Source organism: Podarcis gaigeae (genome assembly GCF_964106915.1).
Source record: "Podarcis gaigeae genome assembly, chromosome: 13".
Taxonomy (NCBI): domain Eukaryota; kingdom Metazoa; phylum Chordata; class Lepidosauria; order Squamata; family Lacertidae; genus Podarcis; species Podarcis gaigeae.
The window spans coordinates 36852693-36878659 of NC_139689.1; the positions used below are offsets into that span (position 1 = coordinate 36852693).

The 25967-nt window shown below is 47.4% G+C and overlaps 1 protein-coding gene across 4 annotated transcripts in view; it reads right to left on the reverse strand.

Annotated features, from left to right (window-relative positions):
- Positions 1–19660, reverse strand: part of ETV4 (ETS variant transcription factor 4) — a 35995-nt gene extending 16335 nt beyond the window's left edge. Inside the window, exons 1-6 of one of the 4 annotated variants that reach the window (XM_083709626.1) lie at positions 19562–19660; positions 19320–19416; positions 17255–17302; positions 5036–5089; positions 3218–3341; positions 1981–2055 (exon numbers count right to left, since the gene is read on the reverse strand). In XM_083709626.1, the coding sequence (XP_083565752.1) occupies positions 1981–2055; positions 3218–3341; positions 5036–5089; positions 17255–17302; positions 19320–19416; positions 19562–19621 (458 nt within the window). In that variant the 5' untranslated portion in view covers positions 19622–19660. Of the gene's footprint in view, positions 1–1980; positions 2056–3217; positions 3345–5035; positions 5090–12060; positions 12157–17254; positions 17303–19319; positions 19417–19561 lie in introns of those variants that run through there. The other 3 variants (XM_083709625.1, XM_083709627.1, XM_083709628.1) reach the window with 3 other exon arrangements.
- Positions 19661–25967: the final 6307 nt, after the last annotated feature.

A 25967-nucleotide genomic window follows, 5' to 3' on the forward strand; every position in this document is an offset into this window, starting at 1 on the left:
GTAAGGTAAAGGTAAAGGACCCCTGGATGGTTAAGTCCAGTCAAATGGGGCTGCAGCGCTCATCTCGCTTTCAGGCCGAGAGAGCCAGAGTTTGTCCACAGACATCTTTCTGGGTCATGTGGCCAGCATGACTAAATCGCTTCTGGAGCAACGGAACACCATGACAGAAACCAGAGTGCACAACAACACCATTTACCTTCACACTGCAGCGGTATCTATTTATCTACTTGAACTGGCATGCTTTCAAACTGCTAGGTTGGAAGGAGCAGGGACTGAGCAATGGGAGCTCACCCCATCGCGGGGATTCGAACTGCCGACCTTCTGATCGGCAATCCCAAGAGGCTCAGTGGTTTAGACCACAGCGCCAGATGTGGGGTACCCTTTGGCCCTCCAGATATTGCAGAACTACAATTCCCACCATCCCTGGCTGTTAGCTAGGCTTCCTAGGCCTGATGGGAGCTTTGTTTCAACAGCATCTGAAGAGGAGGAGAACCATGTGCTCCACTTTGAGCTCCTTGGAAGAAAAGGTGGTATAGAAATATAATAAATAAAAATAAAAGATATACAACCAAAAGGTAAAGGGACCCCTGACCATTAGGTCCAGTTGTGACCGACTCTGGGGTTGCGGCGCTCATCTCACTTTATTGGCTGAGGGAGCTGGCGTACAGCTTCCAGGTCATGTGGCCAGCATGACTAAGCCGCTTCTGGCGAACCAGAGCAGCGCATGGAAACACCGTTTACCTTACCGCTGGAGCAGAACCTATTTATCTACTTGCACTTTGACGTGCTTTCAAGCTGCTAGGTTGGCAGGAGCAGGGACCGAGCAATGGGAGCTCACCCCGTTGCAGGGATTCAAACCGCCGACCTTCTGATCGGCAAGTCCTAGGCTCTGTGGTTTAACCCACAGCGCCACCCATGTCCCTAGAACCAAAAGGTAGAGTAAAGCTTTTCTGAAATAAGAGTCAAGATTCAGGGGGCTCTTTCGCCACCCCAGCCACTAAAAATAAATAAAATTTAAAATGTAGGGACCCTGCCCAAGCGATGGGGAACCTGCAGCTCTCCATATGTTGTTGGACTAGAACTCCCATAGTGTCTGCCCACTGATGGCCATTTGTGGACCAGCAATAGCCGGAGGACCCCAGCTTCCCCCTCCTTGCCCTACCCACTAGCGATCCAGTTGACTACTTAGTTCAGGAGCTGGTAGTGTTTAAAGCAGCTGGACCACATGTGTAGCACCCTCTTCCCCAGAGGCCCACCAGAGCCTTATGCCTTAGCATATGTCGGAGGAAATATTATTGCAGTCAGACCAGCAATTCATATTTTGCTAGAGAGGCGTATGAAGGGGCTGAGGCTCATAGAGCTCTCCTGTAAAATATGCTAGAGAGAACTCCGTGAGATCACTTCCTTTGTCTTCAATGGCAGGAAGCTGTGACACTATATACTTCCTTCCTGCCTCCTCCATCTTCATTGGGCTTCCTAGCTGACCCCATGTGCATGTCTGAGCTCATCATTTTTGAACTGAGATTTTGTACTTTTGTAACTTAGTAGTTATAAGCCTGCCTTCATATTGCTACTGTAATCGCTGCTCTGATACCTAGATTATGTAAGTAAACACTACTTTTATTTCTTCACAAAACACTGTGTGTGTGATTGTTGCTTTTTAAAGGGAAGGGGTAATACCGGGAAAATCCAGTCTGCCTTATGGCATCCTGGGTTATTGTTTCTAGAAGGTTAAATCCACCTTGTCTTAGCTTCCAAGGTTAACCTGCAAAGGATGCTACTCTGCTGATCTTGCTAATGTGAGCAAGGAAGGATGACAACTAGGCAATATATCCTCTCCTGGTGTCTAAATCCATCCCTACAGAAACATTAAAGTCTTTCAAGGACTCCTGGCATTTGGTGGCTGGGAGGTCAAGCTTGAGCCTCCAGGATTGGTTGGGATGCATTGCGAAACGATACCTGCTCAATGCCATGGCTCACCTGTGCTCCATAAGGTATGCCCGTCCGGGCGCAGCCTGGGGTAGGCCGTGGGAGCTCACAAAGTTTGACTCTTGCCTAGAGAAATACGCAAGCATCAGTTGCAGACGGATATACATCTTACTGGCTCCCACTGACCTCCTCCACTTATCCCAGCATAACCCTGACACATGGTAACTGGTGCGATTCTCAAACAGTTGCTCATTTTTCTTAGCATCCTCATTCTCTGGGTATGGATCGTTACGTAGCCAAAACGGCACCACCCATGCACAAGAGGAGAGTATCAGCCAGGGTGGATAAAAAGCAATGATTTTTTTTTTTTAAAAAATGGGTTTTTTTATTTAAATCAGTTTTTTTAAAAAAAAAAAATGCTTTGGGGGGGGGAAATCTTTCTAAAAATAGTTTTGTATTTAAGTTACATTATAGTCCAAAGGCTATTCATTAGGAAATAAGGATTTGTTTTAAGTTTTTCATGTGTGCTAAAACTCGGTCTAAGTTTATATTAAAAAAAAATGTTTAACCGCATCAGTTAACAAACATGGATACATGTGCTATAACGTTATTGTTTTAGTTAAGTAAATTCTTTAAATTGTTATTAAGGAAGTGGTTATTTTTCTCCTTCTAATAAAGTATAGCAGAAGAGCTGTCCAAATATAAACAGTAAACTTATTAAACCTCACAATAATTCCATGTATTTCTAATAGTATAACCAAATTAGTAATATATAACTGTAAAAACTACTCTGAAAATTTATTGTTCCAAAAATGAAACCGTCATCTGGTTGTAAATATTAAGATTATACCAGCAAGAGTCAGCCTTTCTGTAAAAAAATGATTAAACCAAGTCTTACTGACCACCCTGGTATCAGCAGACACAGGAAAACCTCAAAGTTTGCAGCAGTGTAAAAAAAATATTGGGCTAGGGGAGTCCTAAAATGTGGGGAAGAGATGGATGGGATGGAAATCTCCAAAGCAACGTAATAAGAACTGTGGACACGGAACGCTGGCTGGCTGTTTTGGGGAAAGAGGTGGGATAGAGTGATGGGGAAAAGGGCATATCTTACTGGCCAGCCACTTGAAGAAGGTTGAGTTAGTGGAATCCTCATACAGACATATTGCAAGCACATCTATTCTTAACGCTTTCAAGGAACACTGGAAACGCATCTCATAATGACAGGTGTGCTTCAGGTGAATGTCAGATCAGGGGAGATGGGTTGGAACCCACTCACCCAAAACATTACCTGGCATAAAGGCATTGCTCCCCATTACGGTACTGGTAAGGCTGTCTTCGCCGGCAGGACCCCGCTGCTTCCGAACATGGGCTCTGAGGCTCCTTCTTGATCTTAGCTGGGGGGCTGTGAAGGGCTACTGGGAAAAGGAAATTGAGGCATCAAGGCCTTCCGACAGGAAAGAGCCTGCATTGTGACTGGGTTGGGGAGCCTGTGGTTCTCCAGAAACTATCGGACTCCAACTCCCATCAGCCCCAGTCCAGCGTGGCCAGTGGCCAGCCATCATGGGAGTTGTAGTCCCAACATTTGGAAGGCCAAGCCTGTGTATGGAGGTCCTGGGCTCTCTCAGCTTTAGTCCAAAGGAAAGCAGAGAAAGACGTTTGGCACCAGCTTGGCTGCAGGAGTTGCCAGAAGAAGGCGTACAGTGGTGCCTCGCAAGACGAAATTAATCCGTTCCGTGAGGCTCTTCGTATAGCGGTTTTTTCGTCTTGCGAAGCAAGCCCATTGACAGCTTAGCGGATTAGCGCTATTAGCGGTTTAGTGGCTTTTAGCGGATCAGCTGTTAAGCGGCTTATCAGCGGATCAGCGGCTTAGGAAAAGGGGGGGGAAAAGGGGGGGAAACCCGCAGGAACTCGCAAGACATTTCGTCTTGCGAAGCAAGCCCATAGGGAAATTCGTTTTGCGAAGCACCTCCAAAACGGAAAACCCTTTCGTCTAGCGGGTTTTCCGTTTTGCGAGGCGTTCGTCTTGCGGGGCACCACTGTATAGGGCACCACCCAACCATCTCAGGGGTGCTACTTTGGATTTGTGTAGGGTTTACTTCCCTTTGTACAGCAGGCTAGCTTCTACATCTCCCTCTCTAGCCTATATCCAGGCAAGCCAAACAACAATAATAATTTATTATTTCTACCCCACCCACCTGGCTGGGTTTCCCCAGCCATTCTGGGCGGCTCCCAACAGAATATTAAAAACACGATAAAACATCAAACATTGAGAACTTCCCTAAGCCTCCAGATGACTCCTAAAAGTCAGATAGTTGTTTATTTCCTTGACATCTGATGGGAAGGCGTTCCACTACCAAGAAGGCCCTCTGCCTGGTTCCCTGCAACCTCACTTCTCGCAGGGAGGGAACCACCAGAAGGCCCTCAGAGCTGGACCTCAGTGTCTGGGTTGAATGATGGGAGTGGAGACACTCCATCAGATATACTGGGCCGAGACCGTTTAGGGCTTTAAAGGTCAGCACCAACACTTTTAATTGTGCTCAGAAACGTATTGGGAGCCAATGTAGGTCTTTCAGGACCAGTGTTATACGGCCTCGGTGGCCACTCCCAGTCCCCAGTCTAGCTGCCGCATTCTGGATTAGTTGTAGTTTCCGGGTCACCTTCAAAGGTAGCCCCACGTAGAGCGCATCACAGTAGTCCAAGCGGGAGAAAACCAGAGCATGCACCACTCTGGCGAGACAGTCTGTGGGCAGGTAGGGTCTCAACCTGTGTACCAGATGGATCTGGTAGACAGCTGCCCTGGACAATGCCAAAAGCACTGTCAGAGTTCAAGATGGGGGTGGGGGCAGGAGGGAAAGCATTCAAGGAGGATGCAAAGCATGATGGGTGTGACAGAATCAGGCAGAGGGATTTTGAGGGCCACATCTGGCTCGCAGGCCTGAGGTTCCCCACTTCCCAGTTCAGCGCATCCCGGTTGTGCGAAAGGGATCGGCCATGCTGGCGTTCCAGACATTTTCCCCACCTTCTGGTTTCTCCCACTAAAGCCCTACCTTCCCCTCCTCCTCCTCCTCCTCCTCCTCCTCGCCATCTCCCCAGCCAGAGTACTTACAGTTTTCTGAATGAAAGTCAGGCACAAATTGCTCATCGCTGTCTGGAACTTGAGCTGCAAAAGGGCAAGAGAGAAGAGAGAGCAACGTTTGGCATCAAACTCGGCGCTCTATTAAAACCAGGCTCCAGAAGAAATAAGGCAGCGGGGATTGTGGCGGGGGGAGTGGGGAGGGATGTGGAGAACTAACTTGCACATGAGGCGATAGGAAAAGGATCACTGCCAGGAGACGGGAGCCAGTTTCTCCCTTGGGACTCCAGTCACTTCTACGTAATCTTTTCCCCCCAGTAGGTTCGCCATTAGCACGGCTGGCTGTTTTCCTCCCTCTGGAGGATCAAAAACTCAGGTGCTCTGCTTCCTTTCCCACTGTGCAGCGCCGATCTCTTAGCGCTTTGGGCGATGCTGCAATAGAAGCCCAGGCTAGCTTGGTCCAGCTCAAGAGACAGGGTGCCACAAAAGAGCAGCGCCATGCGGCCGAGGGATCCAGAGCACAGTAAGGTACAAGCAGTAAGAGATAAGGCAAGCCAGAGCAAGCTGCTTATGGCAGCCAGTGTGGCATAGTGGTTAGAGTGCTGGCCTAGGACCTGGGAGACTGGGGTTCAAATCCCTTCTCAGCCATAAACTTATTGCGTGACCTTGGGGCATTCACCATCTCTCGGCCTCACTGAGTTGCTGAAAGGATTAACCAGGGAGAAGGAGAAACTTGGGAACTGTAGTTTGTTAAGGGTGCTGAGGGATTTTAGCAGCATTAGAAACTCAGGTATATAACTTATTCGGTACCTTAAACCTAGGCTGCCGTCACCAACACAGATTGTCTAAGTGCCATTTCTTTTCATTGATGTTTGCTGTTGTTGCTCATTTATACATCGATCCTTATTGTCATTGTCCCATACAGAACAACGAAATCGAAAACATCTACCTCAGACATTCAAAAACCAGCAAGCCATTTCTACGCCACTTTATATTTTAAAGGAGAAATCTCAAAGGGGTTTACAACACATCAAAACACCAAATAAAACAATGCAGAATGAAACTGAATTCAAGCTTCGAGGAAAATATTTCAGATCCTTCTCTAGGTGACATTTTGCTTTCCCCAGTCGCCAGCCCGGCATCCAGAGATCTCCACGTGGTCGCAATTAGACACATAACATGCCTGGTGCTTGGCTAATTTCAAACACCGGTTGTTAGAGACCCCAGATCCCCACGCAGAGCTACAATTTCCTAAGTGGTTCAAGAGTCCGTCCTTTCCAGGGAATTTCAGTGGCACCTCAGTTTTCAAGCACCTCGGAAGACTAATGTTTCAGTTTTCAAACGCCGAAAACCCAGAAGTGAATGCTTCTGTTTTCGAACGCGCTGCGGAAGTTGAATGGCTTCTGAGGTAGGTTTCTCAATTGATTTTGCTAACCGCCCACTGCACCTCGAACGTCTTAGAAGTCGAACAGTCTTCCGGAATGGATTACATTCGACAACTGAGGTACCACTGTAGAACTTCCTGAGGGGAATGAGGTCTGTGCACCCAGGGGCGGAGCTAGCCACCCACAGGGGCGGGGCGAGTGTCCCAGGGGGTGCTGCCCGCGACGAGCATCCTGGGGGGAGGGGCAGCAATGTCACCCCCCCAGGGATGACACCCGGGGCATGCTGCACCCATCACACCCCCTTCCTTCGCCAGTGGGTCTCCTAAGAACAAGAACAGGGTTGCAACATACAGTTGCAAGATGGCAAAGAAATGGAGAAGGGAGACTTTTAAATGCAAAGACAAGGTTTTGGGGGGATATCGAAATGGGGAGGAAGCCAGGAAAGGGATGTCGTATGAGAGTAAGAAATGTGGCATGCCCTGGTAGGAACGCAGATTATATCGCACCAGGGATGGGCAGCCTATTCACTGCAAAAAGGCAGCTGACTGCACACATGGTCAATGCTAAAAGCTACCGGTAAATGGCTTCTGTGAAAAGGGATCGCCTGTCTTTATCTGTTCTGTGATCACTCTCTGGCTTCCATTAGGTTTCCCAAGCAATAGTCTAGGTTAGGGAATTTGACAGCACAGTCCTTATATATTGAGTTCAACGAGGTTTACTCCCAGGTAAAACTGAGCACTGTGAGTGAGGACCAGGACATTCACAGGGGAACCAAAACACTTGTTTACAAAGCTATTGTGCTACCAATCTTACTGTATGCTTGTGAAACATGGACCACTTATAAACACTGTCTCAAACACCTCAAAAGATTCCATCAATGGTGTCTCCGAAACATTTTACACGTCACTTGGAAAGACAGGAAATGCCAGTGTACTGGAAGAAGCAAAGATCACCAGTGTCGAAGCAATGATTCTTCAACATCAACTTCGTTGGATGTTGTGTGGATGCCTGATCATCGTCTTCCAAAGCAACTACTCTATTCCGAACTTAAAAATGGAAAGTGCAATGCTGGTGGTCAACAAAAGAGGTTTAAATACTCTCTCAAGGCAAATCTAAAAAATGTAGTATAAACACCGACAACTGGGGAACACTGGCCTGCGAGCGCTCCAGTTGGAGAACAGCCTTTACCAAAGGTGTCATGGGCTTTGAAGACGCTCAAACTCGGGACGAAAGCGAGAAACGCGCTAAGAGGAAGGCACACTTGGCAAATCCTCACCATGATCAACTCCGGCCCAGAAACCTATGTCCCCACTGTGGAAGGATGTGTGGATCCAGAATTGGCCTCCACAGTCACTTACAGACTCACTTTTAAAACCGTGTTCGTGGAAGACAATCTTACTCGGCTACGAGTGATCGCCAAAGCAGAAGACACCCAGGTAAACAGATATGTAGCCACAGGTGAGAGCCGAATCCAGGGTGGGGAAGAAGAGGAGGAGGAGTTTGGATTTGATATCCCGCTTTATCACTACCCGAAGGAGTCTCAAAGCGGCTAACAATCTCCTTTCCCTTCCTCCCCCACAACAAACACTCTGTGAGGTGAGTGGAGCTGAGAGACCTCAGAGAAGTGTGACTAGCCCAAGGTCACCCAGCAGCTGCATGTGGAGGAGCAGAGACGCAAACCCGGTTCCCCAGATTACGAGACTATCGCTCTTAACCACTACACCACACTGGCTCACAGGTGACAAACTACCCCAGAAGGAGCAGGACATCAGCAGTTTGATGCCACCCCCAGAAGCGCACTCCATTGTCTCTCAAGGCAGAAAGATGCCAACAAAGCAGATCTAGGGTAGCAAGCCAAGAACAAGTCATACCAAATTATTATTTTACCAGGGATAGCTCTAAAATGCTACCATGTCACATAAAATGATGTAATATCTCTGAAATGATAAAAAATAAGCAATCCACTGCCCGGTTTCACTTGCACTTTAAATCCATCAGTCTCAGTTCCCTGAGCCACCCCCGCCCCATCCCTGGACAATTCATGTTTCTTTCATATGCATGTCTTGTTTCCGCTTGCGTAGTATAAATAGAACTTCTCTGAGAGGCTGGTGCTTTTTAATGCCTTCCACATGGCACTGAATTAAAGGGATATTCCACACCCTACTTCGACCTGGCTTGGACTAATGAAAGGAAAGGGGGGAAAGCTGGAAAACTGAAAATGGAATACCAAACATAGGAAACTGCCTTTTCCTAAGTCAGAGAGTTATTGTCCACAGTCGCTGGCAGTGCCTCTCCAAAGACAAGGAAAAGGCCCGTATATAAAAAAATTAAACATTAAAACAACCGCTTCCCTACACAGGGCTGCTTTGAGATGTCTTCTAAAGGTTATATAGTTACTTGGCTCAGGGGTCACATAACTCCATACCCTCCAACATTTCTCTGATGAAAATAGGGATGTCCTAAGGAAAAGTGGTGATTCTGGGATCAACTCAGAAACAGGGACGGCTTCTGTAAATCCGGGACTGTTCCTGGAAAACAGGGACACTCGGAGGGTCTGGTAGTAGGTATTATTATTGTAAGTTATTCAATTTATGTATACCACCCTTCATCTGAGGATTACAGAGTCAGTTTACAGTAGCCCCACTAGAAGGAAAGTTATACAGCAAAATGTGACGGCACCCTTCTAGGCGGTTTCTGTACCCTATACATTTAAAGTGGCATCATACCAACTTTACGCAGTCATGGTTTCCCCCAAGGAATACAGTGGTACCTCAAGTTAAGAACTTAAATTTCTTCTGGAGGTCTCTTCTTAACCTGAAACTGTTCTTAACCTGAAGCACCACTTTAGCTAATGGGGCCTTCCACTGCAACCGCGCCACTGCTGCGGGATTTCTGTTCTCATCCTCAAGCAAAGATCTTAACCCGAGTTATTTCTGGGTTAACGGAGTCTGTAACCTGAAGCGTCTGTAACCTGAAGCATCTGTAACCCAAGGTACCACTGTACTGTGGACCTCCATTCCTCAAGCAACTACCATTCCCGGACTTTTCTGGGAAGTGGGGTCAATTGCAAAACCGCTCCCGCAATCTCCTTTATTCAGCCCCTCCTCTTCCATTATCAGAGCTTTTTTTTTATTTTTAACGCTACATTTGGGCAACTGCAGCACCCGCTCATCACGTTTACCGACGGGCACCATTTCATTAGTATTATTTGAATGGAAGGTGATAACTTCATATGGACGTCTACTGAGTGTATCATGCCAATCAAGCATGACTTAAAAATAAACAAATGCAAGGCATAAGCTGCCATTCCCGGAAAAAGCAGGTGTGAGCGTAAAACACAGAAACGAAGCAAGATCACAGCTCTGAATGTACCTTATAGCAGGGAGAGGCAGAAGACAGACCCTGATCTAGCTGTAGATCTCTGGCTAATTTGAATTAGATAAGCAATGGTTTCTGACTCCCAAATGTTTAACAAAATAATTCCCATCCATGCCGCATTATACTACTGTAGTATACTGAAGCAAGGAATGATACTAGGAGTAGATTTGAAGGATTGTGAGCTCTGTTCAGTTCTGGCGCTCCGAGCAGATTCCTAGGATCAGAATAGCTTGATTCTAAGTGCAAGTATTTTGCATCAAGATCTGATTGGTGGATCTCAAGGTTCTAGTCAACACAGACACACACACACACACACACAGAGAGAGAGAGAGAGAGAGAGAGAGAGAGAGAGAGAGAGAGAGAGAGAATAGATTTCAGAAGCCAGAAAGGATCTAAAGTAGGAACTGGCAGACTCCCATAGCAGAGGAGTTGAAATACAGTGGTACCTCGGGTTACATACGCTTCAGGTTACACACTCCGCTAACCCAGAAATAGTACTTTGGGTTAAGAACTTTGCTTCAGGATGAGAACAGAAATTGGGCCCTGGCGGCGCGGCAGCAGCAGGAGGCCCCATTAGCTAAAGTGGTGTTTCAGGTTAAGAACAGACCTCCGGAATGAATTAAGTACTTAACCTGAGGTACCACTGTATATGTATTTTGCTTTTCTAGCTTGATCAAAACTATTTATTATTTCATAACTGCGAAATAGTTAAGAGCTTAGGCGGCTTCAGAGGTGGGCCCCTGGCGCCCCCCCTGAATTCGGCACCCAGATGCCCCGCACCCCTTGCACCCCCCCCCCCAGGTAAAGACGGCCCTGTATCCCCAAGGAAGACTGCTTCACTGTCAAACAGCTTTTGCTGTCAAAAAGTTCTTCCTGATTCACCACAGGAATCCTTCCAAATGCTGAGCTATGGAGATGATAATAATAATAATAATAAAATTTTATTTATACCCCACCCTTCCCGGTTCAAAAACCAGGCTCAGGGCAGCTAACAACAAATTTAAAACACTTAATTGTAAAAGCAGCATACAATACAGTAAAAACATGAACAACAATAAAATTCAAAGTTCAGAAATCAATTTAGGGGAAATCCATCTAATAAGCATTAGATAATTACCAGGGCTAGCTGGCTGAATTAGTTCTACTTGGGCCAGCGAGGAGGCCAGGGGAGAATCAGCTATGGGGTCTCAGAGCAGGTAATCACATCCCTACCACATATTCTGCATGGTTCTCCTTAAAAACCAGAGTTTTGGGGAAATACCAAGCTCGCTTACCTAGAAGCAACACACCACTAGATTCAAGGGTACTAACAAAACAAGCATGCCTAGGATTGCAGCCCTATGGTCCCAACTTCAGATCAAAGTGGCCCGCCTTTTACATAAAAACAGATAATCAATTGGTTTTGTGAAAAAAGGACTCACCTCCTCTGCGTATCCTCAAGCCAAAGCTGGAAAGACATCTAACATGCCATGATTTCATTCGTCCCGGCCAAAGCATTTGAACGAGGCCAGACAGTAGGAGAGCTCAACATTTCCTCCTAGAGACGGCAAATTTATTCCTCTCTAGCAGACATTGGGGTTGACTGGCAAGCAACCAAAAGCCCAGAAAGCTCATCCAAGGTAGCTGGAACATCTACCTTAATAGCACAGAGAGCTGCCATATACAGAGCCAGGCTGATTTTGTCTACTTAGCCCAGCATCAAGCACTTCAAGGCTGCTAATGGTCCAGAGGTCTTCTTCCTTTTCCCGCTACCCAATCCCTTTCTCAACTAGAGATGCTCTGAAAGGACCTTCTGCACACAAAGAAAATGGTCCACCGTTGAGCCATGGTTCCTTCCCTGCATAGGACTCCGTCAGATGTGTTCTTGATACCAGCAAGCCTCCAAAATATAAAATAATGAATCAGGAAAAGATGGGCTGGGGCAGAGGGAATCCACATCTGAAACAGGCTAAAAATTAGCAGGATACCAAAGAAGCAGGGACTACATTGCCTAAGAAGCAGGGAGAGGGTTTGTTTATAAAAAGCAAGCAGCTGCTTTCAAACAGGCCAACGCATTTTGGTCCAAGGCACACACACACACAAGTTGTGAAATGAAATGGCAAAAAAAAACCCAGTTTCTCAGTCTGAGGCTCCCTTTGAGCTGGGGGTCACTGGAGAATTGGCCCCATGTACACACACACACACACACACACAATCAGCTAAATTGCAACCGAGTATATAACTGAAAATCATAAATAAATAAATAAAAAGAGATTCGTGGAGCCTAAATCAAGGGCTGTTGCCCCCAGTACCTACATAGAACCTTCATGATCCAAGACACAACACCAAATCTAGAGGCAAGCAATGGGGGGTTATTCTCTCTCATTCTGCCTTGCAAGAAAGCTTCCAGAGGCTTATGACCGGCCACAGGACTAGACAAGTCTTTGCTCTGATCCAACAAAGAGGTTATTATAGTCATGCATTTCCATCTCGCCCGCCGCCCACTATAAGGCAACAGACCTCTTTCTCAAACAGTGGCTTTATTTAACAGCTCGCCTGGTAACCACAGGCAAGCGGAAAATCATAGCATTGGATGGGACCCCGAGGGTCATCCAGACCAACCCCCAGCAATGCAGGAATCTCAGTTAAACCATCCATGACAGATGGCCACCCGACCTCTGCTTAAAAACCTCCAAGGAAGGAGAGGGAGGGAGGGAGACCGTTCCACTGCCGAACTTCCCTTCTCCACAACCAGCGTCGAAATGCAGCAGAGGGACAGACATGCATATTTCTGTAAATTTGTCTCTCTGAAAGTTGTTGGCACACCTTGTGGCAGTGAGTTCCATATGTTAACTCTGTGCTGTGCCGTACGCTGTCCCACCCACAGCTCCTGAAACCAATGTTGGGATTACAAATGTAGGAGCCAATAAATATCTCTCACAAATCAAAACTGCTGGTTTGAACGTAGCCTTGCCACTCGTAACGGATCGTCTTGTCACACACCTCCAGCCAGTACACTTGGCAGAAGGCCTTTCTTTTTTAACTAACCTGCTGGCTGTGTTGGAAAGGGCTTTCCCTCTTCCACAGCCAGCATGGAAATGCAGGCTACTTTTTTTAAAAAATTGCACATACTATATCTATTTCACAAGTGTTTTATGCACTACTCTTGTGAAACGCTGCACTGTTATTTGTTTCAATGCTACTGCTCCTGTACACTTTAGGAGTCCCATTGACTGTGGTTACCGTGTTATTTTCAAGGCTGTCATGCAGGGATCTCTCAGAGTCTGTTAACACGCTCACATCACTCAAATAAAAATCACAACATCGGCTGTGTGATGATGATGCCCTTTATGATTGTAAGCCATTGTGATCCCAGATAAAATTCCCACACATTCCCCCGCCCACCACGGAGGTAAGGCTGGACCACACGACCCCAGCTGAGCTCAGCACGTGTGCCGAGATGGGAGGTGGAAAAGGGACGTTCAAGACTAGCCAAACGCCAGCTAACATTCGATCGGCTGCATTCCCCGAACCAGCTCCCAGCATCCTCTCGTATTGACACCATCCCAGAACAAAGCCTGTCAAAAGAGACGCAGCCATCGCCTGTCCCCGAAGTTCCGATGTACGCCAAGAAACCTGAGATCGCAGAGTTTAACCATTGCGTTGGGGTTGGGGGTTGAAGCCTTGGCCCCATAGCTCTCCCCATGCCCTTGACTCAGGGCCTGTCCTCTGGCACAACCTTGCTGGGCCGGGTCTTAATCTCACTGGGGTGCGGCAAAAGAGCTCAGCTTAGCAAGGTCCAGTATGGGTTCAACTTGGATGGGGGACCATGTATTGAGATTCCTGCATCATAGCGGGTTGGACTCATGTGTTTGAAACTCAGATATATAAGCTAGGGGCCAAATGGCTCCGTAAACCAAGGTTGCAGTCGCTGAAAGGGAATGTCTAGCTGCCATTTTGGAGCAAGACGGCTCGAAAGTCTTATTTTTCAAATGGTGGACTGACTGGGATGGATTACCAGTTATATATCTGGCAAGTTCAGATGACAACCTTGAGCTAGGTTAAGAGCCCTGAGAAATTCAAGAAGAAAAGTCACTTTTATCCAGGGACAGTCCACATATATATTCAGTGCCGGATTTACATATAAGCTAAACAAGCTTAAGGTCCTACTCTCTTGGGGGCCCCCCAAAAAATTAAAGGAAAAAAACTGGATGCACATTTCCAAAATATAAGATAAAAAAGAAAATAAAACCTACATACAGCAACAGCGTTTTGTGTTCTGTAGGCTCCTATGGTGTAAGTAATGGGCCCTGCCTGCTAGCCTGCTCCCTAAAATATCACTGGTTTGCTCATTTCCATATAGCATATATTCAACACAAAAAACAGCGACGATTTGTTGTTGGCAAAGGACAGCTGGACATATAAAGGGTCCCATTAACTTCAGTAGCTTAAGGCCTCATCAAACCTAAATCCAGCCCTGTATATACTGGCCAGTTCCGACCTCTTTTGCTTAATGGTGACACGGACCATTCAGAACGTTAAGAATATTTTTCACAACTCAGAGCACAGCAGTGGGGTGGGGCAAGTGAAGAGAAGCTGCAACAATTCACTATAACTTTGCTCACTGCTCCTGCTCAGGCTGCACAGGAGAAGCATTTTGCTTCCTGAAATTCATCCTGATCGCGCAGGTAAAATCTCACGGATAGAATTCTACAGTATTAATGTGTGAAAACGGTCTGAATCCAAGGATCCCCAGGCATGCACTTCCAGATGGTGGAGATGTCAGGGGACATCTTGGTGGCCCAGGCATCTTCACTTGATGGCAAGTGGCTAATAGTCAGGTGCAAAATGCACATGGCTAATTTTGAACACTGGTCGGACTAAATGGCATCAGCATCCCTTCCAACTCTGCGATTCTCTGAGTATCCTGTAGAGTCTGATATTGATGGCAGCTGCATTCCGCAAGTTGTTTCTAAAGAGCTACAGGTAAAGGGACCCCTGACCATTAGGTCCAGTCGTGGCCGACTCTGGGGTTGCGGCGCTCACCTCGCTTTACTGGCCGAGGGAGCCGGCGTACAGCTTCTGGGTCATGTGGCCAGCCTGACTAAGCCGCTTCTGGCGAACCAGAGCAGCGCACGGAAACGCCATTTACTTTCCCGCTGGAGTGGTACCTATTTATCTACTTGCACAGGTGTGCTTTCGAACTGCTAGGTTGGCAGGAGCAGGGACCGAGCAACGGGAGCTCACCCTGTGGCGGGGATTCGAACCGCTGACCTTCTGATCGGCAAGTCCTAGGCTCTGTGGTTTAACCCACAGCGCCACCCGTGTCCCTTCCAAAGAGCTACCCTCCACAATTAGCAGAGGATCTACAATTAGTAGAGGGCTGTTACTCCCACTTTGCACAGCATATCAAGGAAAATCAGGTTAAAGGTTTCTCCGTCTGTATTTCTTGCCACTTCCAGGTGGGGAGGGCAGCCCTCCTCTGAGAGCCTAACCCACCACCCAGAATCTGTATTTTCCAATTGTCCCTATTCCCCAGAGACATGCACAATTTCCCCAGATCTGATGAATCCACGTGTCTTGTTGCATCACTATTTTGTTCCGGCAATTGCTTTTTTTTTTCTTTTCTTTTGTAAGTTCGATGTGACTGAGCTGCAAAGAGTTGCAGCTCTTTGAAAGTTTGAGTTTCCTCTTTCAAATCCCTGGAAGTTTCAGTTCCAAGAGCACAGGGTTCATATGTGTGAAATGTACACACATGGACCTTAGGATACCAAGCAAAGGCACAGCCTGGCATTTTGGGTGCTGCAACGCTCTGCTTCTGTTGCTAGAATGTTATGGGCAATCATGTGCTTCTGTCTAGTCAACCTGGAACCAAAATAGCCTCGTTTGATTTAAACTAGTGCTGGATAGGCTCATACAGAGTAAACTACATTAAGAGTCGGGCAAACTTTGGCAGTACTGAAGAGGGAGGGAAGTGATCCTCTGGGTGAGAATACTTTAGGTCAGGAATGGGGAAACTTTGGCCCTACTTTTGGAATACACACTGCAGTAAAAGCACCCAGAATCCATTCCCTCTCTCCCGTTGTTTGTCAGATATATGTTCGACAAAGACCCACCATATGAAACTTATTTCGACTCTGTGCTTCCTTCCTCCCCGAAGCTGTAAGATCTCCCCTTCACAAATACAAAACAAGGATACTACATTTCTTCTCAGATATCCTCAAACCACTGCCAACACAATCAGCAGATCTTAAGAGCATAGAATTCCAGCACAGGAACTGAATTTCTGACATACTAAGCATTTTAAGAAAAATAAAAAAGCAGAAGCAAAAATGCAATGCCCAAGCTTCCAGTCCTTATGTTTATTGCAATAGAGCTGACAACACAGTGTCACAATTCCATACACCAAGGACCATACTACCAATAGGACTGGCACATTCTTTAGGCAATATTGAGGGTGAAAAGTGAAATTCCAGAAGCAGAATACACCGTGCAGATTGATTGTTCCTGCGTGTACTGGGCCAACTTTGCAAAATCTATTTCATTTCTAGGATTCAGACTCTCAAATAATTTGGAACCTTTTGAAAATAGTTTCCTAAATCATTCCAATGCAGGGAGGGGGAAAGTTTTGGAGAAGATTCGCTCTAAAACCATGAGACCCAGTAGTTTGCTTTTTAGGTATTTATAAACAGAAGCCGTGTTTCAAGATGCTCAGTTCCACTGAGAAATTATTTTCCTTGGCATCTAAGAAATAAGCACCAAGCTACATTGTAGCACCCAGTTGATAAATCTCCTGCAGCGATATGAACATATCCGTGAGTCATCTTGGTGGAATTCCCCCTTACAACACACACTTTCTTCTGAAAAATTTGTCATCAGTGCCGATGGTATGCAATTATGACTTAATCTTAGCTACGTTCCAGGTCGATCCACTGCCCAAGAACAACGGCAAGTGAAGTAAACAATACAATTTTAAACCTTTTTAACCTTTCTCAAAATGCCAGGTCCCTAGATCCACCGTCTCCGAGAACAGAAGCCAAAAACTCACTTCAAAGCTGCAATTAACTACTATTGGCATTAATTGGGCTCTCAGGGAATCAACAGGTTCCCCCTTCCCAGAAGCAGAGAAACAGTGGAGAGAGATATCATAACCTAACAAGCCAAGGGAAACTCGAAGCCTTTAATTTATTTTTTTCCAAAGTGTGCCTCATTCAAAAGCTTAAAAGCAGGTGGCAGATCTTCAGATCTGCAAAGGAGAAAGTTTAAAGCAAACAAACCGTAGGTCCCAGACCGGCCCATTCTGGAAAAGGAAGTTTTTTTGGGGGGGGGCTGCCAAGTTCCTTTCATAAGCAAATAAGGACACAATGGTGTGATTCATACTCCCCGAGCTTACCCAAGCCTGAGCTACATATGCAAAAGTCTCCAGAAGCAGAAGGGGGGAGGTGGCCAAAGAAGATGAAGGGGAAGGAAGGGGTTGGCCAGTGGAAGGAATCCAACAGCTCAGCCTTACCTTCAGTCAGCCAGGTTTCCTGAAATTGGTTCAGGTCGTGGAAGAGATCTGCAAAAGAACAGGACAGGGTATGATGGCCATGGAGTGGCTGCAGCAGGACGAGAGCAATGCGTGATACATAGGGCTGCCTCTGAAGACGGTTTGGAAACTTCAGCTGGTGCAGAATTCAGCGGCCAGGTTGCTCACCGGAGCAAGATGGTTTGAGCATATTACACCGATCCTGGTCTGATTGCCCTGGCTACCAATTAATTTCCGGGCCCAATTCAAAGTCCTGGTTTTGACCAATAAAGCCTTAAATGGTTCAGACCGCAATGCCTCAAGGACCGCCTCTTTCCATATACCGTAAACCCACCTGGACCCTGAGATCATCTTCTGTGGCGCTCCTTCGTGTGCCTTCTCCTCAAGAGGGTGGCAACACGAAAACAGGGCCCTTTCTGCAGTGGCTCCACGTCTGTGAAATGCTCTCCCCAGGGATGTTCGCCTGGCACCTTCATTATACAGTGGTACCTCAGGTTAAGTACTTAATTCGTTCCGGAGGTCCGTTCTTAACCTGAAACTGTTCTTAACCTGAAGCACCACTTTAGCTAACGGGGCCTCCTGCTACTGCTGTGCTGCCGGAGCACAATTTCTGTTCTCATCCTGAAGCAAAGTTCTTAACCCGAGGTACTATTTCTGGGTTAGTAGACTCTGTAACCTGAAGTGTCTGTAACTTGAGGTACCACTGTACACCTTTAGGCACCAGGCAAAAACGGTGCTTTTTAACCAGGCCTTTGATTGATCCGATTTTACATCCTATGCCCCTTTAAAATGTATTTTCTTTGGGGGGGAGGGGCTATTGGGTTGTTTTTATTTTCATTAGGTATTTTGTGGTTTTATATCTTGCTTTTATTCTGTGAACCGCCCTGAGATTCCCGGTTATAGGGTGGTATATAAATTCAATTAATCACCACCATCATCATAGTATCATAGAGTTGGAAGGGACCAAAAGGGTCATCGAGACCAACCCCCTGCAAGGCAGGAATCTTTTGCCCAACGTGGGGCTGGAACCCACAACCCTGGTATTCAGAGTCTCCTGCTCTACTGACTGAGCCATCTATCACCGATCTTGCGGCGAGGCTCCCAGGCACACAAGTGGCAGGAGCCTAGAACGCAGGTGAATTCAGCAGAGCTTAGCTACAGGTAAGCTTGCACCCTGCTTGACTTCTCCAAGCAGCCCGCGTTTCTGATCTCGTGGCCCAACTAGTGATGCAGCACAGTTAAAACAAAAACAACAATTAAATCTGTATGCACTCTTCATCCGTAGATCTCAGGGGCAGTTCGCAACATAAAAGAAGTGCAAAATACATAATGAAAATTGAAACAAAAACAAACCGATAATCCCCTCTCCCACAACACATTTAAAAGACCATCGTATGTAAATCAGCCAAAGGCCTGGTTGCAGAACAACATTTTTGCCTGGCACCTAAAGGTGTATAATGAAGGCACCAGCTAAACCTCCCTGGGGGGAGTATTCTACAAACAGGGAGTGGAAAAGGCCCATTATTGTGTTGCCACCCTCCAGACCTCTTATGGAGAAGGCACATGGAGGAGCTGTAGCTCTCCAGATGGTTCTGAGGTTACAAGTTCCCTTCTCCTGCCTAAATCTGTTAGTTGGAGGAATGTAGCAATTGCATCAGGCAACCCCCTCAGGCAGGGCTGCAGACAGTTCCAGAGGCTGTGCAATGACAGCACTGGGAAGCCTAAGAACATTGACTGAAGATAAACCAGGAGTGCTTCAGAAATGTCAAAAAAAGAGAGAAGCCAAACACTGAGCATTAAAACTCATGGATAACTCAACCCATGACAAGCTAAGGGGGTCACACGAGAAGGGATTCCTGCTCAGCCTCAGTTCCTCAGTCTGTAAAACGGGAGCAAAAGCTGTACCAAAATATCATTATTTCAGGTCACGATGTTGCATCAGGATCCTTTTATCCCAACGCCAACAGGCTTCACACAGGTGCTATATTCAAGTGCTCCCCATAGATAACCCACATTCATCTCTCTCCAGGATCTCCCACATACACACCTTCGGGGTCTGGGACGTGGGGCATCCCAGGATCCATGGATTTCTTCCGCGCAGCCATCACAGCTCTGCCTTCCAGGGTGCCATTTCCTGACGGTTTCTGTATTTGAAGAAGACGAAAAACAACGCACACGACGTAAGACAATGCTGGACTCAACTCCAGTCCGATCTACAGGCTGCAAAGCTAAAAATGCAATGCCGACCAGGAAAGAGGTCCGGCGGTTAGATTCTCCTTCATCGCTCACCTGTGCAGAAGTGTAAGGCACCTGCTGGTCCAAATACCCTTTCATCCTCCCATCGGTCATGGGTGCAAATCCCTCGCCAACATGGAGGGCCGGCAGCAAACCCTGCAAGGAGAATTGAATGTAGGAGAAACAAACAGGTACCAAAATCGTGCCCCATAGCAGTCAGGACACGTGGAGCAAAACACAAGGATTGCAGAATTGCATTTAGAGAGGTGATATTAAGTGGTTGCTCCATATGTGGTGAGGGCAAAGGAGGGGGGAATTACAGCCCCTTCCAGTGACCCTCTCTTTGCTGCTACAAGCAGAAATACCCAAGTGGGGAACGTCCTCTCCCCCCACATTCCACAAATTGAAGAGGAAAGACCCCCTTCAGAGGAAGAGGGTGCTCAACAGAGAGGAGTATGGGCATTTCCTAATCTCTTCCCCCCTATCCCCCCACACCCCTTTCCTAGCCTCTTCTCTTTGCTTACTTTACTTACTTTTATTCCCACCCCCCCGGTGGGGGCGGGATTCCTATGCGCCCTCCCCATGTCGACTTCAACACCCGCTCACCCCCCTCACTTCAAAACCCAGCTTTCCTCAAAACCGGCTTCCTTCGCTTTTCTTAGCCTAAGGCTGCACGCTTGTGCCCGCTTACCTGGAAGTAAGCCCCACGGGACCCAGCGAGACCGAGTAGACACGCATCAGGGTCGCGTGGGGAAAGTCTCCCGCCCCTGGTCACGCAATCCCCTTTTCTATTTGTCTCCCTTTCCTTTGGCTACCCGCCTCCCTCCCTCACCCTCCCCGGATCTTTCCTACATTCTGACACCCTATCCAAAAATCAGCTCCCTCCCGGACTAGGCCACAGAGCTAGTTCCCACGTCCTTTTCCTCCCCGGTATAATTTACCAAAAAAAACAAAAAACTTCTGCGACGTGAGGCGACATCGCCACCCCGTTTGCCTTAAAAAGTTATTTTCCCCGCGTCTTCACCCAGCGCTTTTTTTCGGGGGGGGGGCCGCAGGGGTAAGCATACCCCGAAACCTTGGGTGAATCTTTGTACGATTGTCCATTTGCTGTATTTATTTTCCCCGATCTGAACTATAAAATGGTGATTTTCTGGAGTCAAAATGAGAGTAACCCTTAATATTTTTAAAGCAAAAAAAAGCACTGCCCTCACCTGAGATTGGAAAAAGAGTAGCGGGGGGGGGGGGTCAGTCCAGGTCTTTGCAGTCGGCCCCCACCGCAGGGCAGCTGATCCTCGATAACAGAGCTACGCTACTTCTCGTGGGACAGCGCCGAGTAAGGTTGCTCCCGCCTCCAGCCCGGGAGTCGTTTCCTCTTTCACAGAAACAGACTCTTTTCTGTTTCTCTTTGTTTCATTGACTTTGTGAATGGAGGAGCGGGAGGGGCGGGATCCCCCCCCGCCTCGGGCGGGGGACAGGCTCGGCCAATCAAGGCTCCGCGTCGCCCTTATCCGGCCGGGGAGGGGCGTGGCTTGAGCGCCCCGAGCCAATCCGCGCGAGCTGCTCTAAGATTCATTCACGGCTGGAACTCCCATTCATAAAAAAAGAAGCACAAGAGCGCCCAAAGTTCATTCATAAAAGGCTGGGGAAGGAGGGAAACGTTGTAGGCACGTTGGTTGGGCTGCTACGGCAGAGCCGGCTGCTCCCGCCTTTCCTCTGGGCCTCAAACTGGTTCTGTTGCTGCGTTTGTAAAGGCGTTGAGATCGGTTTACCTCCCCCTTTACGCCCGAGGCGTGGTGACGGTGGCAGGAATCAAGTAGATACAGGAAACTAATCTATATCATAGATTATACCTAGGCATTTGGGAAAGTTTTGTCTAAACGAGCTTCCTCTTTCAAAAAGCGAGTTGGAGGGATTTTATTTAGGGATTTCGGGTTTGCGGGAAGGAGATTTTCTAGTAGGGAGGGTGCAGTTTAAAGGTGGGGAGATCCCTTTATGTGCATATTCTAAAGGCTGAATTGATTATTATTATTAAATAATAATAATAGTTAATAATGTTGGGTTTTTAAGCCTTTTATGCCACTTTTTAAAACAAAGGAGCTTCAATTTTTCTTTCCACATACACTTTATTTTACTCCTTATCCTTTACTGCAAAGGGCCAGGTCAGGCTACTACAATAAAATAACGTATTTTTCCGTGTATAAAGCTATATATTTTCCCTGTTTTTTTCAAGTTTAAAATTGGGGGTTGTCTTATACACAGATAGTGCATATGGGGGATTTCTTCATTTGGAGTCCCAAAAACGGGTTGTGTTATACATGGAAAAATACAGTACTGTATACAGTGGTACCTTGGGTTACATACGCTTCAGGTTACAGACTCTGCTAACCCAGAAATAGTACCTCGGGTTAAGAACTTTGCTTCAGGATGAGAACAGAAATCGTGCTCCGGTGGCATGGCAGCAGCAGGGGGGCCCATTAGCTAAAATGGTGCTTCAGGTTAAGAACAGTTTCAGGTTAAGAATGGACCTCCGGAGCAAATTAAGTACTTAACCTGAGGTACCAGGGTATAATTATGAATACATAGGCCCATTTGACCTGTTACAGGGTTTGTGCTCAGTAAACAGGTCCACATTCATGCCATATATTTAAGTCAATATCATACCATGGCTTCCCCCCAGGTAATCCTGAGAGCTGAGGTTTGTTAAGGGTGCTGATAGTTGTTAGAAGATCCCTATTCCCTTCCCAGAGCTACCATTGCTCATACACCCTGAATTCAGTCATTCATGAATGTCATCACATATCTTAGACATCTGAGTGGAGACCTCAAGACGGTTGGATGGTGCTCTGTACGCCGCCTTCTGGCGACTCCTGCAGCCAAGCCGGTGCCACACATATTTCTCTGCTTTCCTTTGGACTGCATCAGCGAGGCTGGGGTGGGGCATCTTGTCGTCTGGGCAGCCCAGGACCTCCAAACACACCGCCCAGGTTTGTGCCCCGGGGAGGTCACTTCAGGGCTGCTAATGCAGCAGAAACAACGTGGGAAACAGTAGTTATGAGTTATTGCAGCCACAGCAGGCGCTGTGATTCTGCACCGGTCTGACTTTGTCCCTGCACTCTATTGTCTCTCAAGACGGACAGATGCCAACAGCAACATAGGACATTACAGTGGTACCTTGATAGTCAAACTATCAAGAGCTATTAGCTCTTGAACAAATCGGCTCCTGAACACCGCAAACCCGGAAGTGAGTGTTCTGGTTTGCAAACGTTTTTCAGAAGCCGAATGTCCGACGCGGCTTCCGCTTGAGTGCAGGAAGCTCCAGCCAATCGGAAAGCGCTCCTTGGTTTTCAAACCGTTTCGGGAGTTGAATGGACTCCCAGAATGGATTAAATTTGAGAACCAAGGTACCACTGTACAGTTATACCTCGGGATGAAGATGCTTCAGGTTAAGCATTTTTGGGTTGTGGTCCGTGGCTATCCAGAAGTAACGGAGCGTGTTATTTCCAGGTTTTGTCACGTGTGCATGCGCAGACCGTCAAAATGACGTCAGGCAAATGCGCGGAAGCGATGAAACGTGACACGCGCAGATGCGCAGACATAGGTTACGTTCACTTTGGGATGTGAACAGGGCTGCGGAACGGATCCCGTTCGCATCCCGAGGTACCACCGTACTGCAAATTGTTTGAGACATGGTAAAGCAGAGAAAAGCAGAGTACAATGGTACCTCGGGTTAAGTACTTAATTCGTTCTAGAGGTCCGTTGTTAACCTGAAATTGTTGTTAACCTGAAATTGTTCTTAACCTGAAGCACCACTTTAGCTAATGGGGCCTCCTGCTGCTGCTGCGCCGCCAGAGCACGATTTCTGTTCTCATCCTGAAGCAAAGTTCTTAACCCGAACTATTTCTGGGTTAGCGGAGTCTGTAACCTGAAGCGTATGTAACCCAAGGTACCCCTGTACAAATAAATGGCATATTGTTGTTGTTGTTTAGTTGTTTAGTCGTGTCCGACTCTTTGTGGCCCCATGGACCAGAGTACGCCAGGCACTCCTGTCTTCCACTGACTCCCGCAAAATGGCATATAGGAGGTTTTTTTTGGGGGGGTCGTTGCTGTTTAACACTTCAATTTTAAAAATATTGCTGACGGTCCCATCGCAAAGCCATGGCTGCACGCCAGGGGAGGACAGAGCTTCAAAAGAAATGCAATGTGTAACTGAAAGTGAAAAGGGGCTTGCAGAATGGTGCAGGCATGCATGCAGGGAGAGAGGTTGTGTTCAGTGCCAAAGCAATATTCAGCAGGCTTCTGCACAGTCACATTCCTTATGGCAACTGCAATTGGCAAGGAATGTGCACGCCTGAGGGCAGGTCCTCATGCTGCCCTGTTGCTGGAGGACTCGGAAAACTAAGACACATAGCAGTGCAACCTCAAGTTAAAATGGGCAGGTCTTGCAGGAGAAATGAATGGGGGGCGGGCGGAATGTGCACAAGTGAGACCCGCAACAAAATGTTGTAGTTCCCCCTCTCTGGGTCCCAATCATGCCCTTTTCGAGAATACCCCGTTCCGTTCCCAGGCTGCATTCTGGGGCTGATCAGCATGCGCACTTCTCTGGTTTTTTGGGGGGGGGCACAACCTTAGAGGCTCCCCCCCCCTTTTTGCATCTATCTAGGCTGTGTGTGAGTTCCCTGAATCCTGCAAACATTTCTTTCTCGTGTGGTGGGCAGTACTGTTATGGTTCTGCAAGGATCCACACTCAGAGAACTTGAGTGCATTACAGTGGTACCTCAGGTTACATACGCTTCAGGTTACAAACTCATGGGGTCACGTTGGAGGCCAGACGTATCCCCACATCCTGAGCTTCAACTCCTAGAATAATACAGTGGTACCTCGGGTTAAGTACTTAATTCATTCCGGAGGTCCATACTTAACCTGAAACTGTTCTTAACCTGAAGCACCACTTTAGCTAATGGGGCCTCCTGCTGCTGCCGCGCCACTGGAGCACGATTTCTGTTCTCATCCTGAAGCAAAGTTCTTAACCCGAGATACTATTTCTGGGTTAGTGGAGTCTGTAACCTGAAGCATATGTAACCTGAAGCGTATGTTACCTGAGGTACCACTGTAATAATAATAATAATAATAATAATAATAATAGAATAGGATGTCCCTATTTTCTTGGGAGAAATATTGGCGGTTATGTGTAATATACAACCTGTCTTTTCAACCCCACTTGGGCTGGTTTTGAAGAACTGTTAATAATCAAGGGTAAATTACCATGAGGGTAAATGGGGCACCACCTCACCAAACTTGCTTTCCCCACCTGCCTTCTTAAAAGGTAAAGGTACCCCTGCCCGTCAGGGCCAGTCGTGACTGACTCTAGGGTTGCGCGCTCATCTCGCTCAAGAGGCCGTGAGCCGGCACTGTCCGAAGACACTTCCGGGTCACGTGGCCAGCGTGACAAAGCTGCATCTGGCGAACCAGCACCAGCGCAGCACACGGAAACGCTGTTTACCTTCCCGCTAGAAAGCGGTCCCTATTTATCTATTTGCACTGCGAGGTGCTTTCGAACTGCTAGGTTGGCAGGAGCAGGGACCGAGCAACGGGAGCTCACCCCGTCACGGGGATTCGAACCGCCGACCTTCCAATCGGCAAGTCCTAGGCACTGTGGTTTAACCCACAGCGCCACCCGCGGTCCCTCTTACCTGCCTTCTTACTTCCAAGCAATACAGCAAGGGGAGTCCCTGGCTGTCTGCATCATCCTCCCTAGTATTATCTTTGCCCCTTGCAGAACTCAAGAGAGGTAAAATAATAATAATAATAATAATAATAATAATAATAATAATAATAATAATAATAATAATAATAGATAAAAGATCCCTGGACAGTTAAGTCAAGTCAAAGGCAACTCTGGGGTTGCGGTGCTCATCTCACTTTTCAGCGTTTGTCCACAGACAGCTTTCCGGGTCCTGTGGCCAGCAGGACTAAACTGCTACTGGTGTATCCGAAAACCGTGACAGAAACCAGAGTGCACAGAAACGCTGTTTACCTTCCCACTACAGTGGTACTTGCACTGGTGTGCTTTCGAGCTGTTACGTTGGCAGGAGCTGGGACCAAGCAACAGGAGCTCACTCAATCGCGGGGATTAGAACTGCTGACCTTCTGATCGCCAAGCCCAAGAGGCTCAGTGGTTTAGACCACAGCCTGTCTTTGGTTCTGCCAACTTAGAGTCTTCTTGCTTTCTGCCCTACCAGTACCATCGAGCACCAGGCACTGCCAATAACATATTGCAAGGCAATATATTCCCACCCGCACCCCTGCAATAAAATACGAGAGCTCAGCACCATCGCCATCGTGGGAATCCAGAGTTTGGGGTCCCCACAAGTGTGTGACGTGCCCCCTTGGCGCTTCCAAGCCCAGCGCCCTTCCCCACTCTGATGCCCCTTTGACTGCAGGGCGCCACCTCTTACTATTC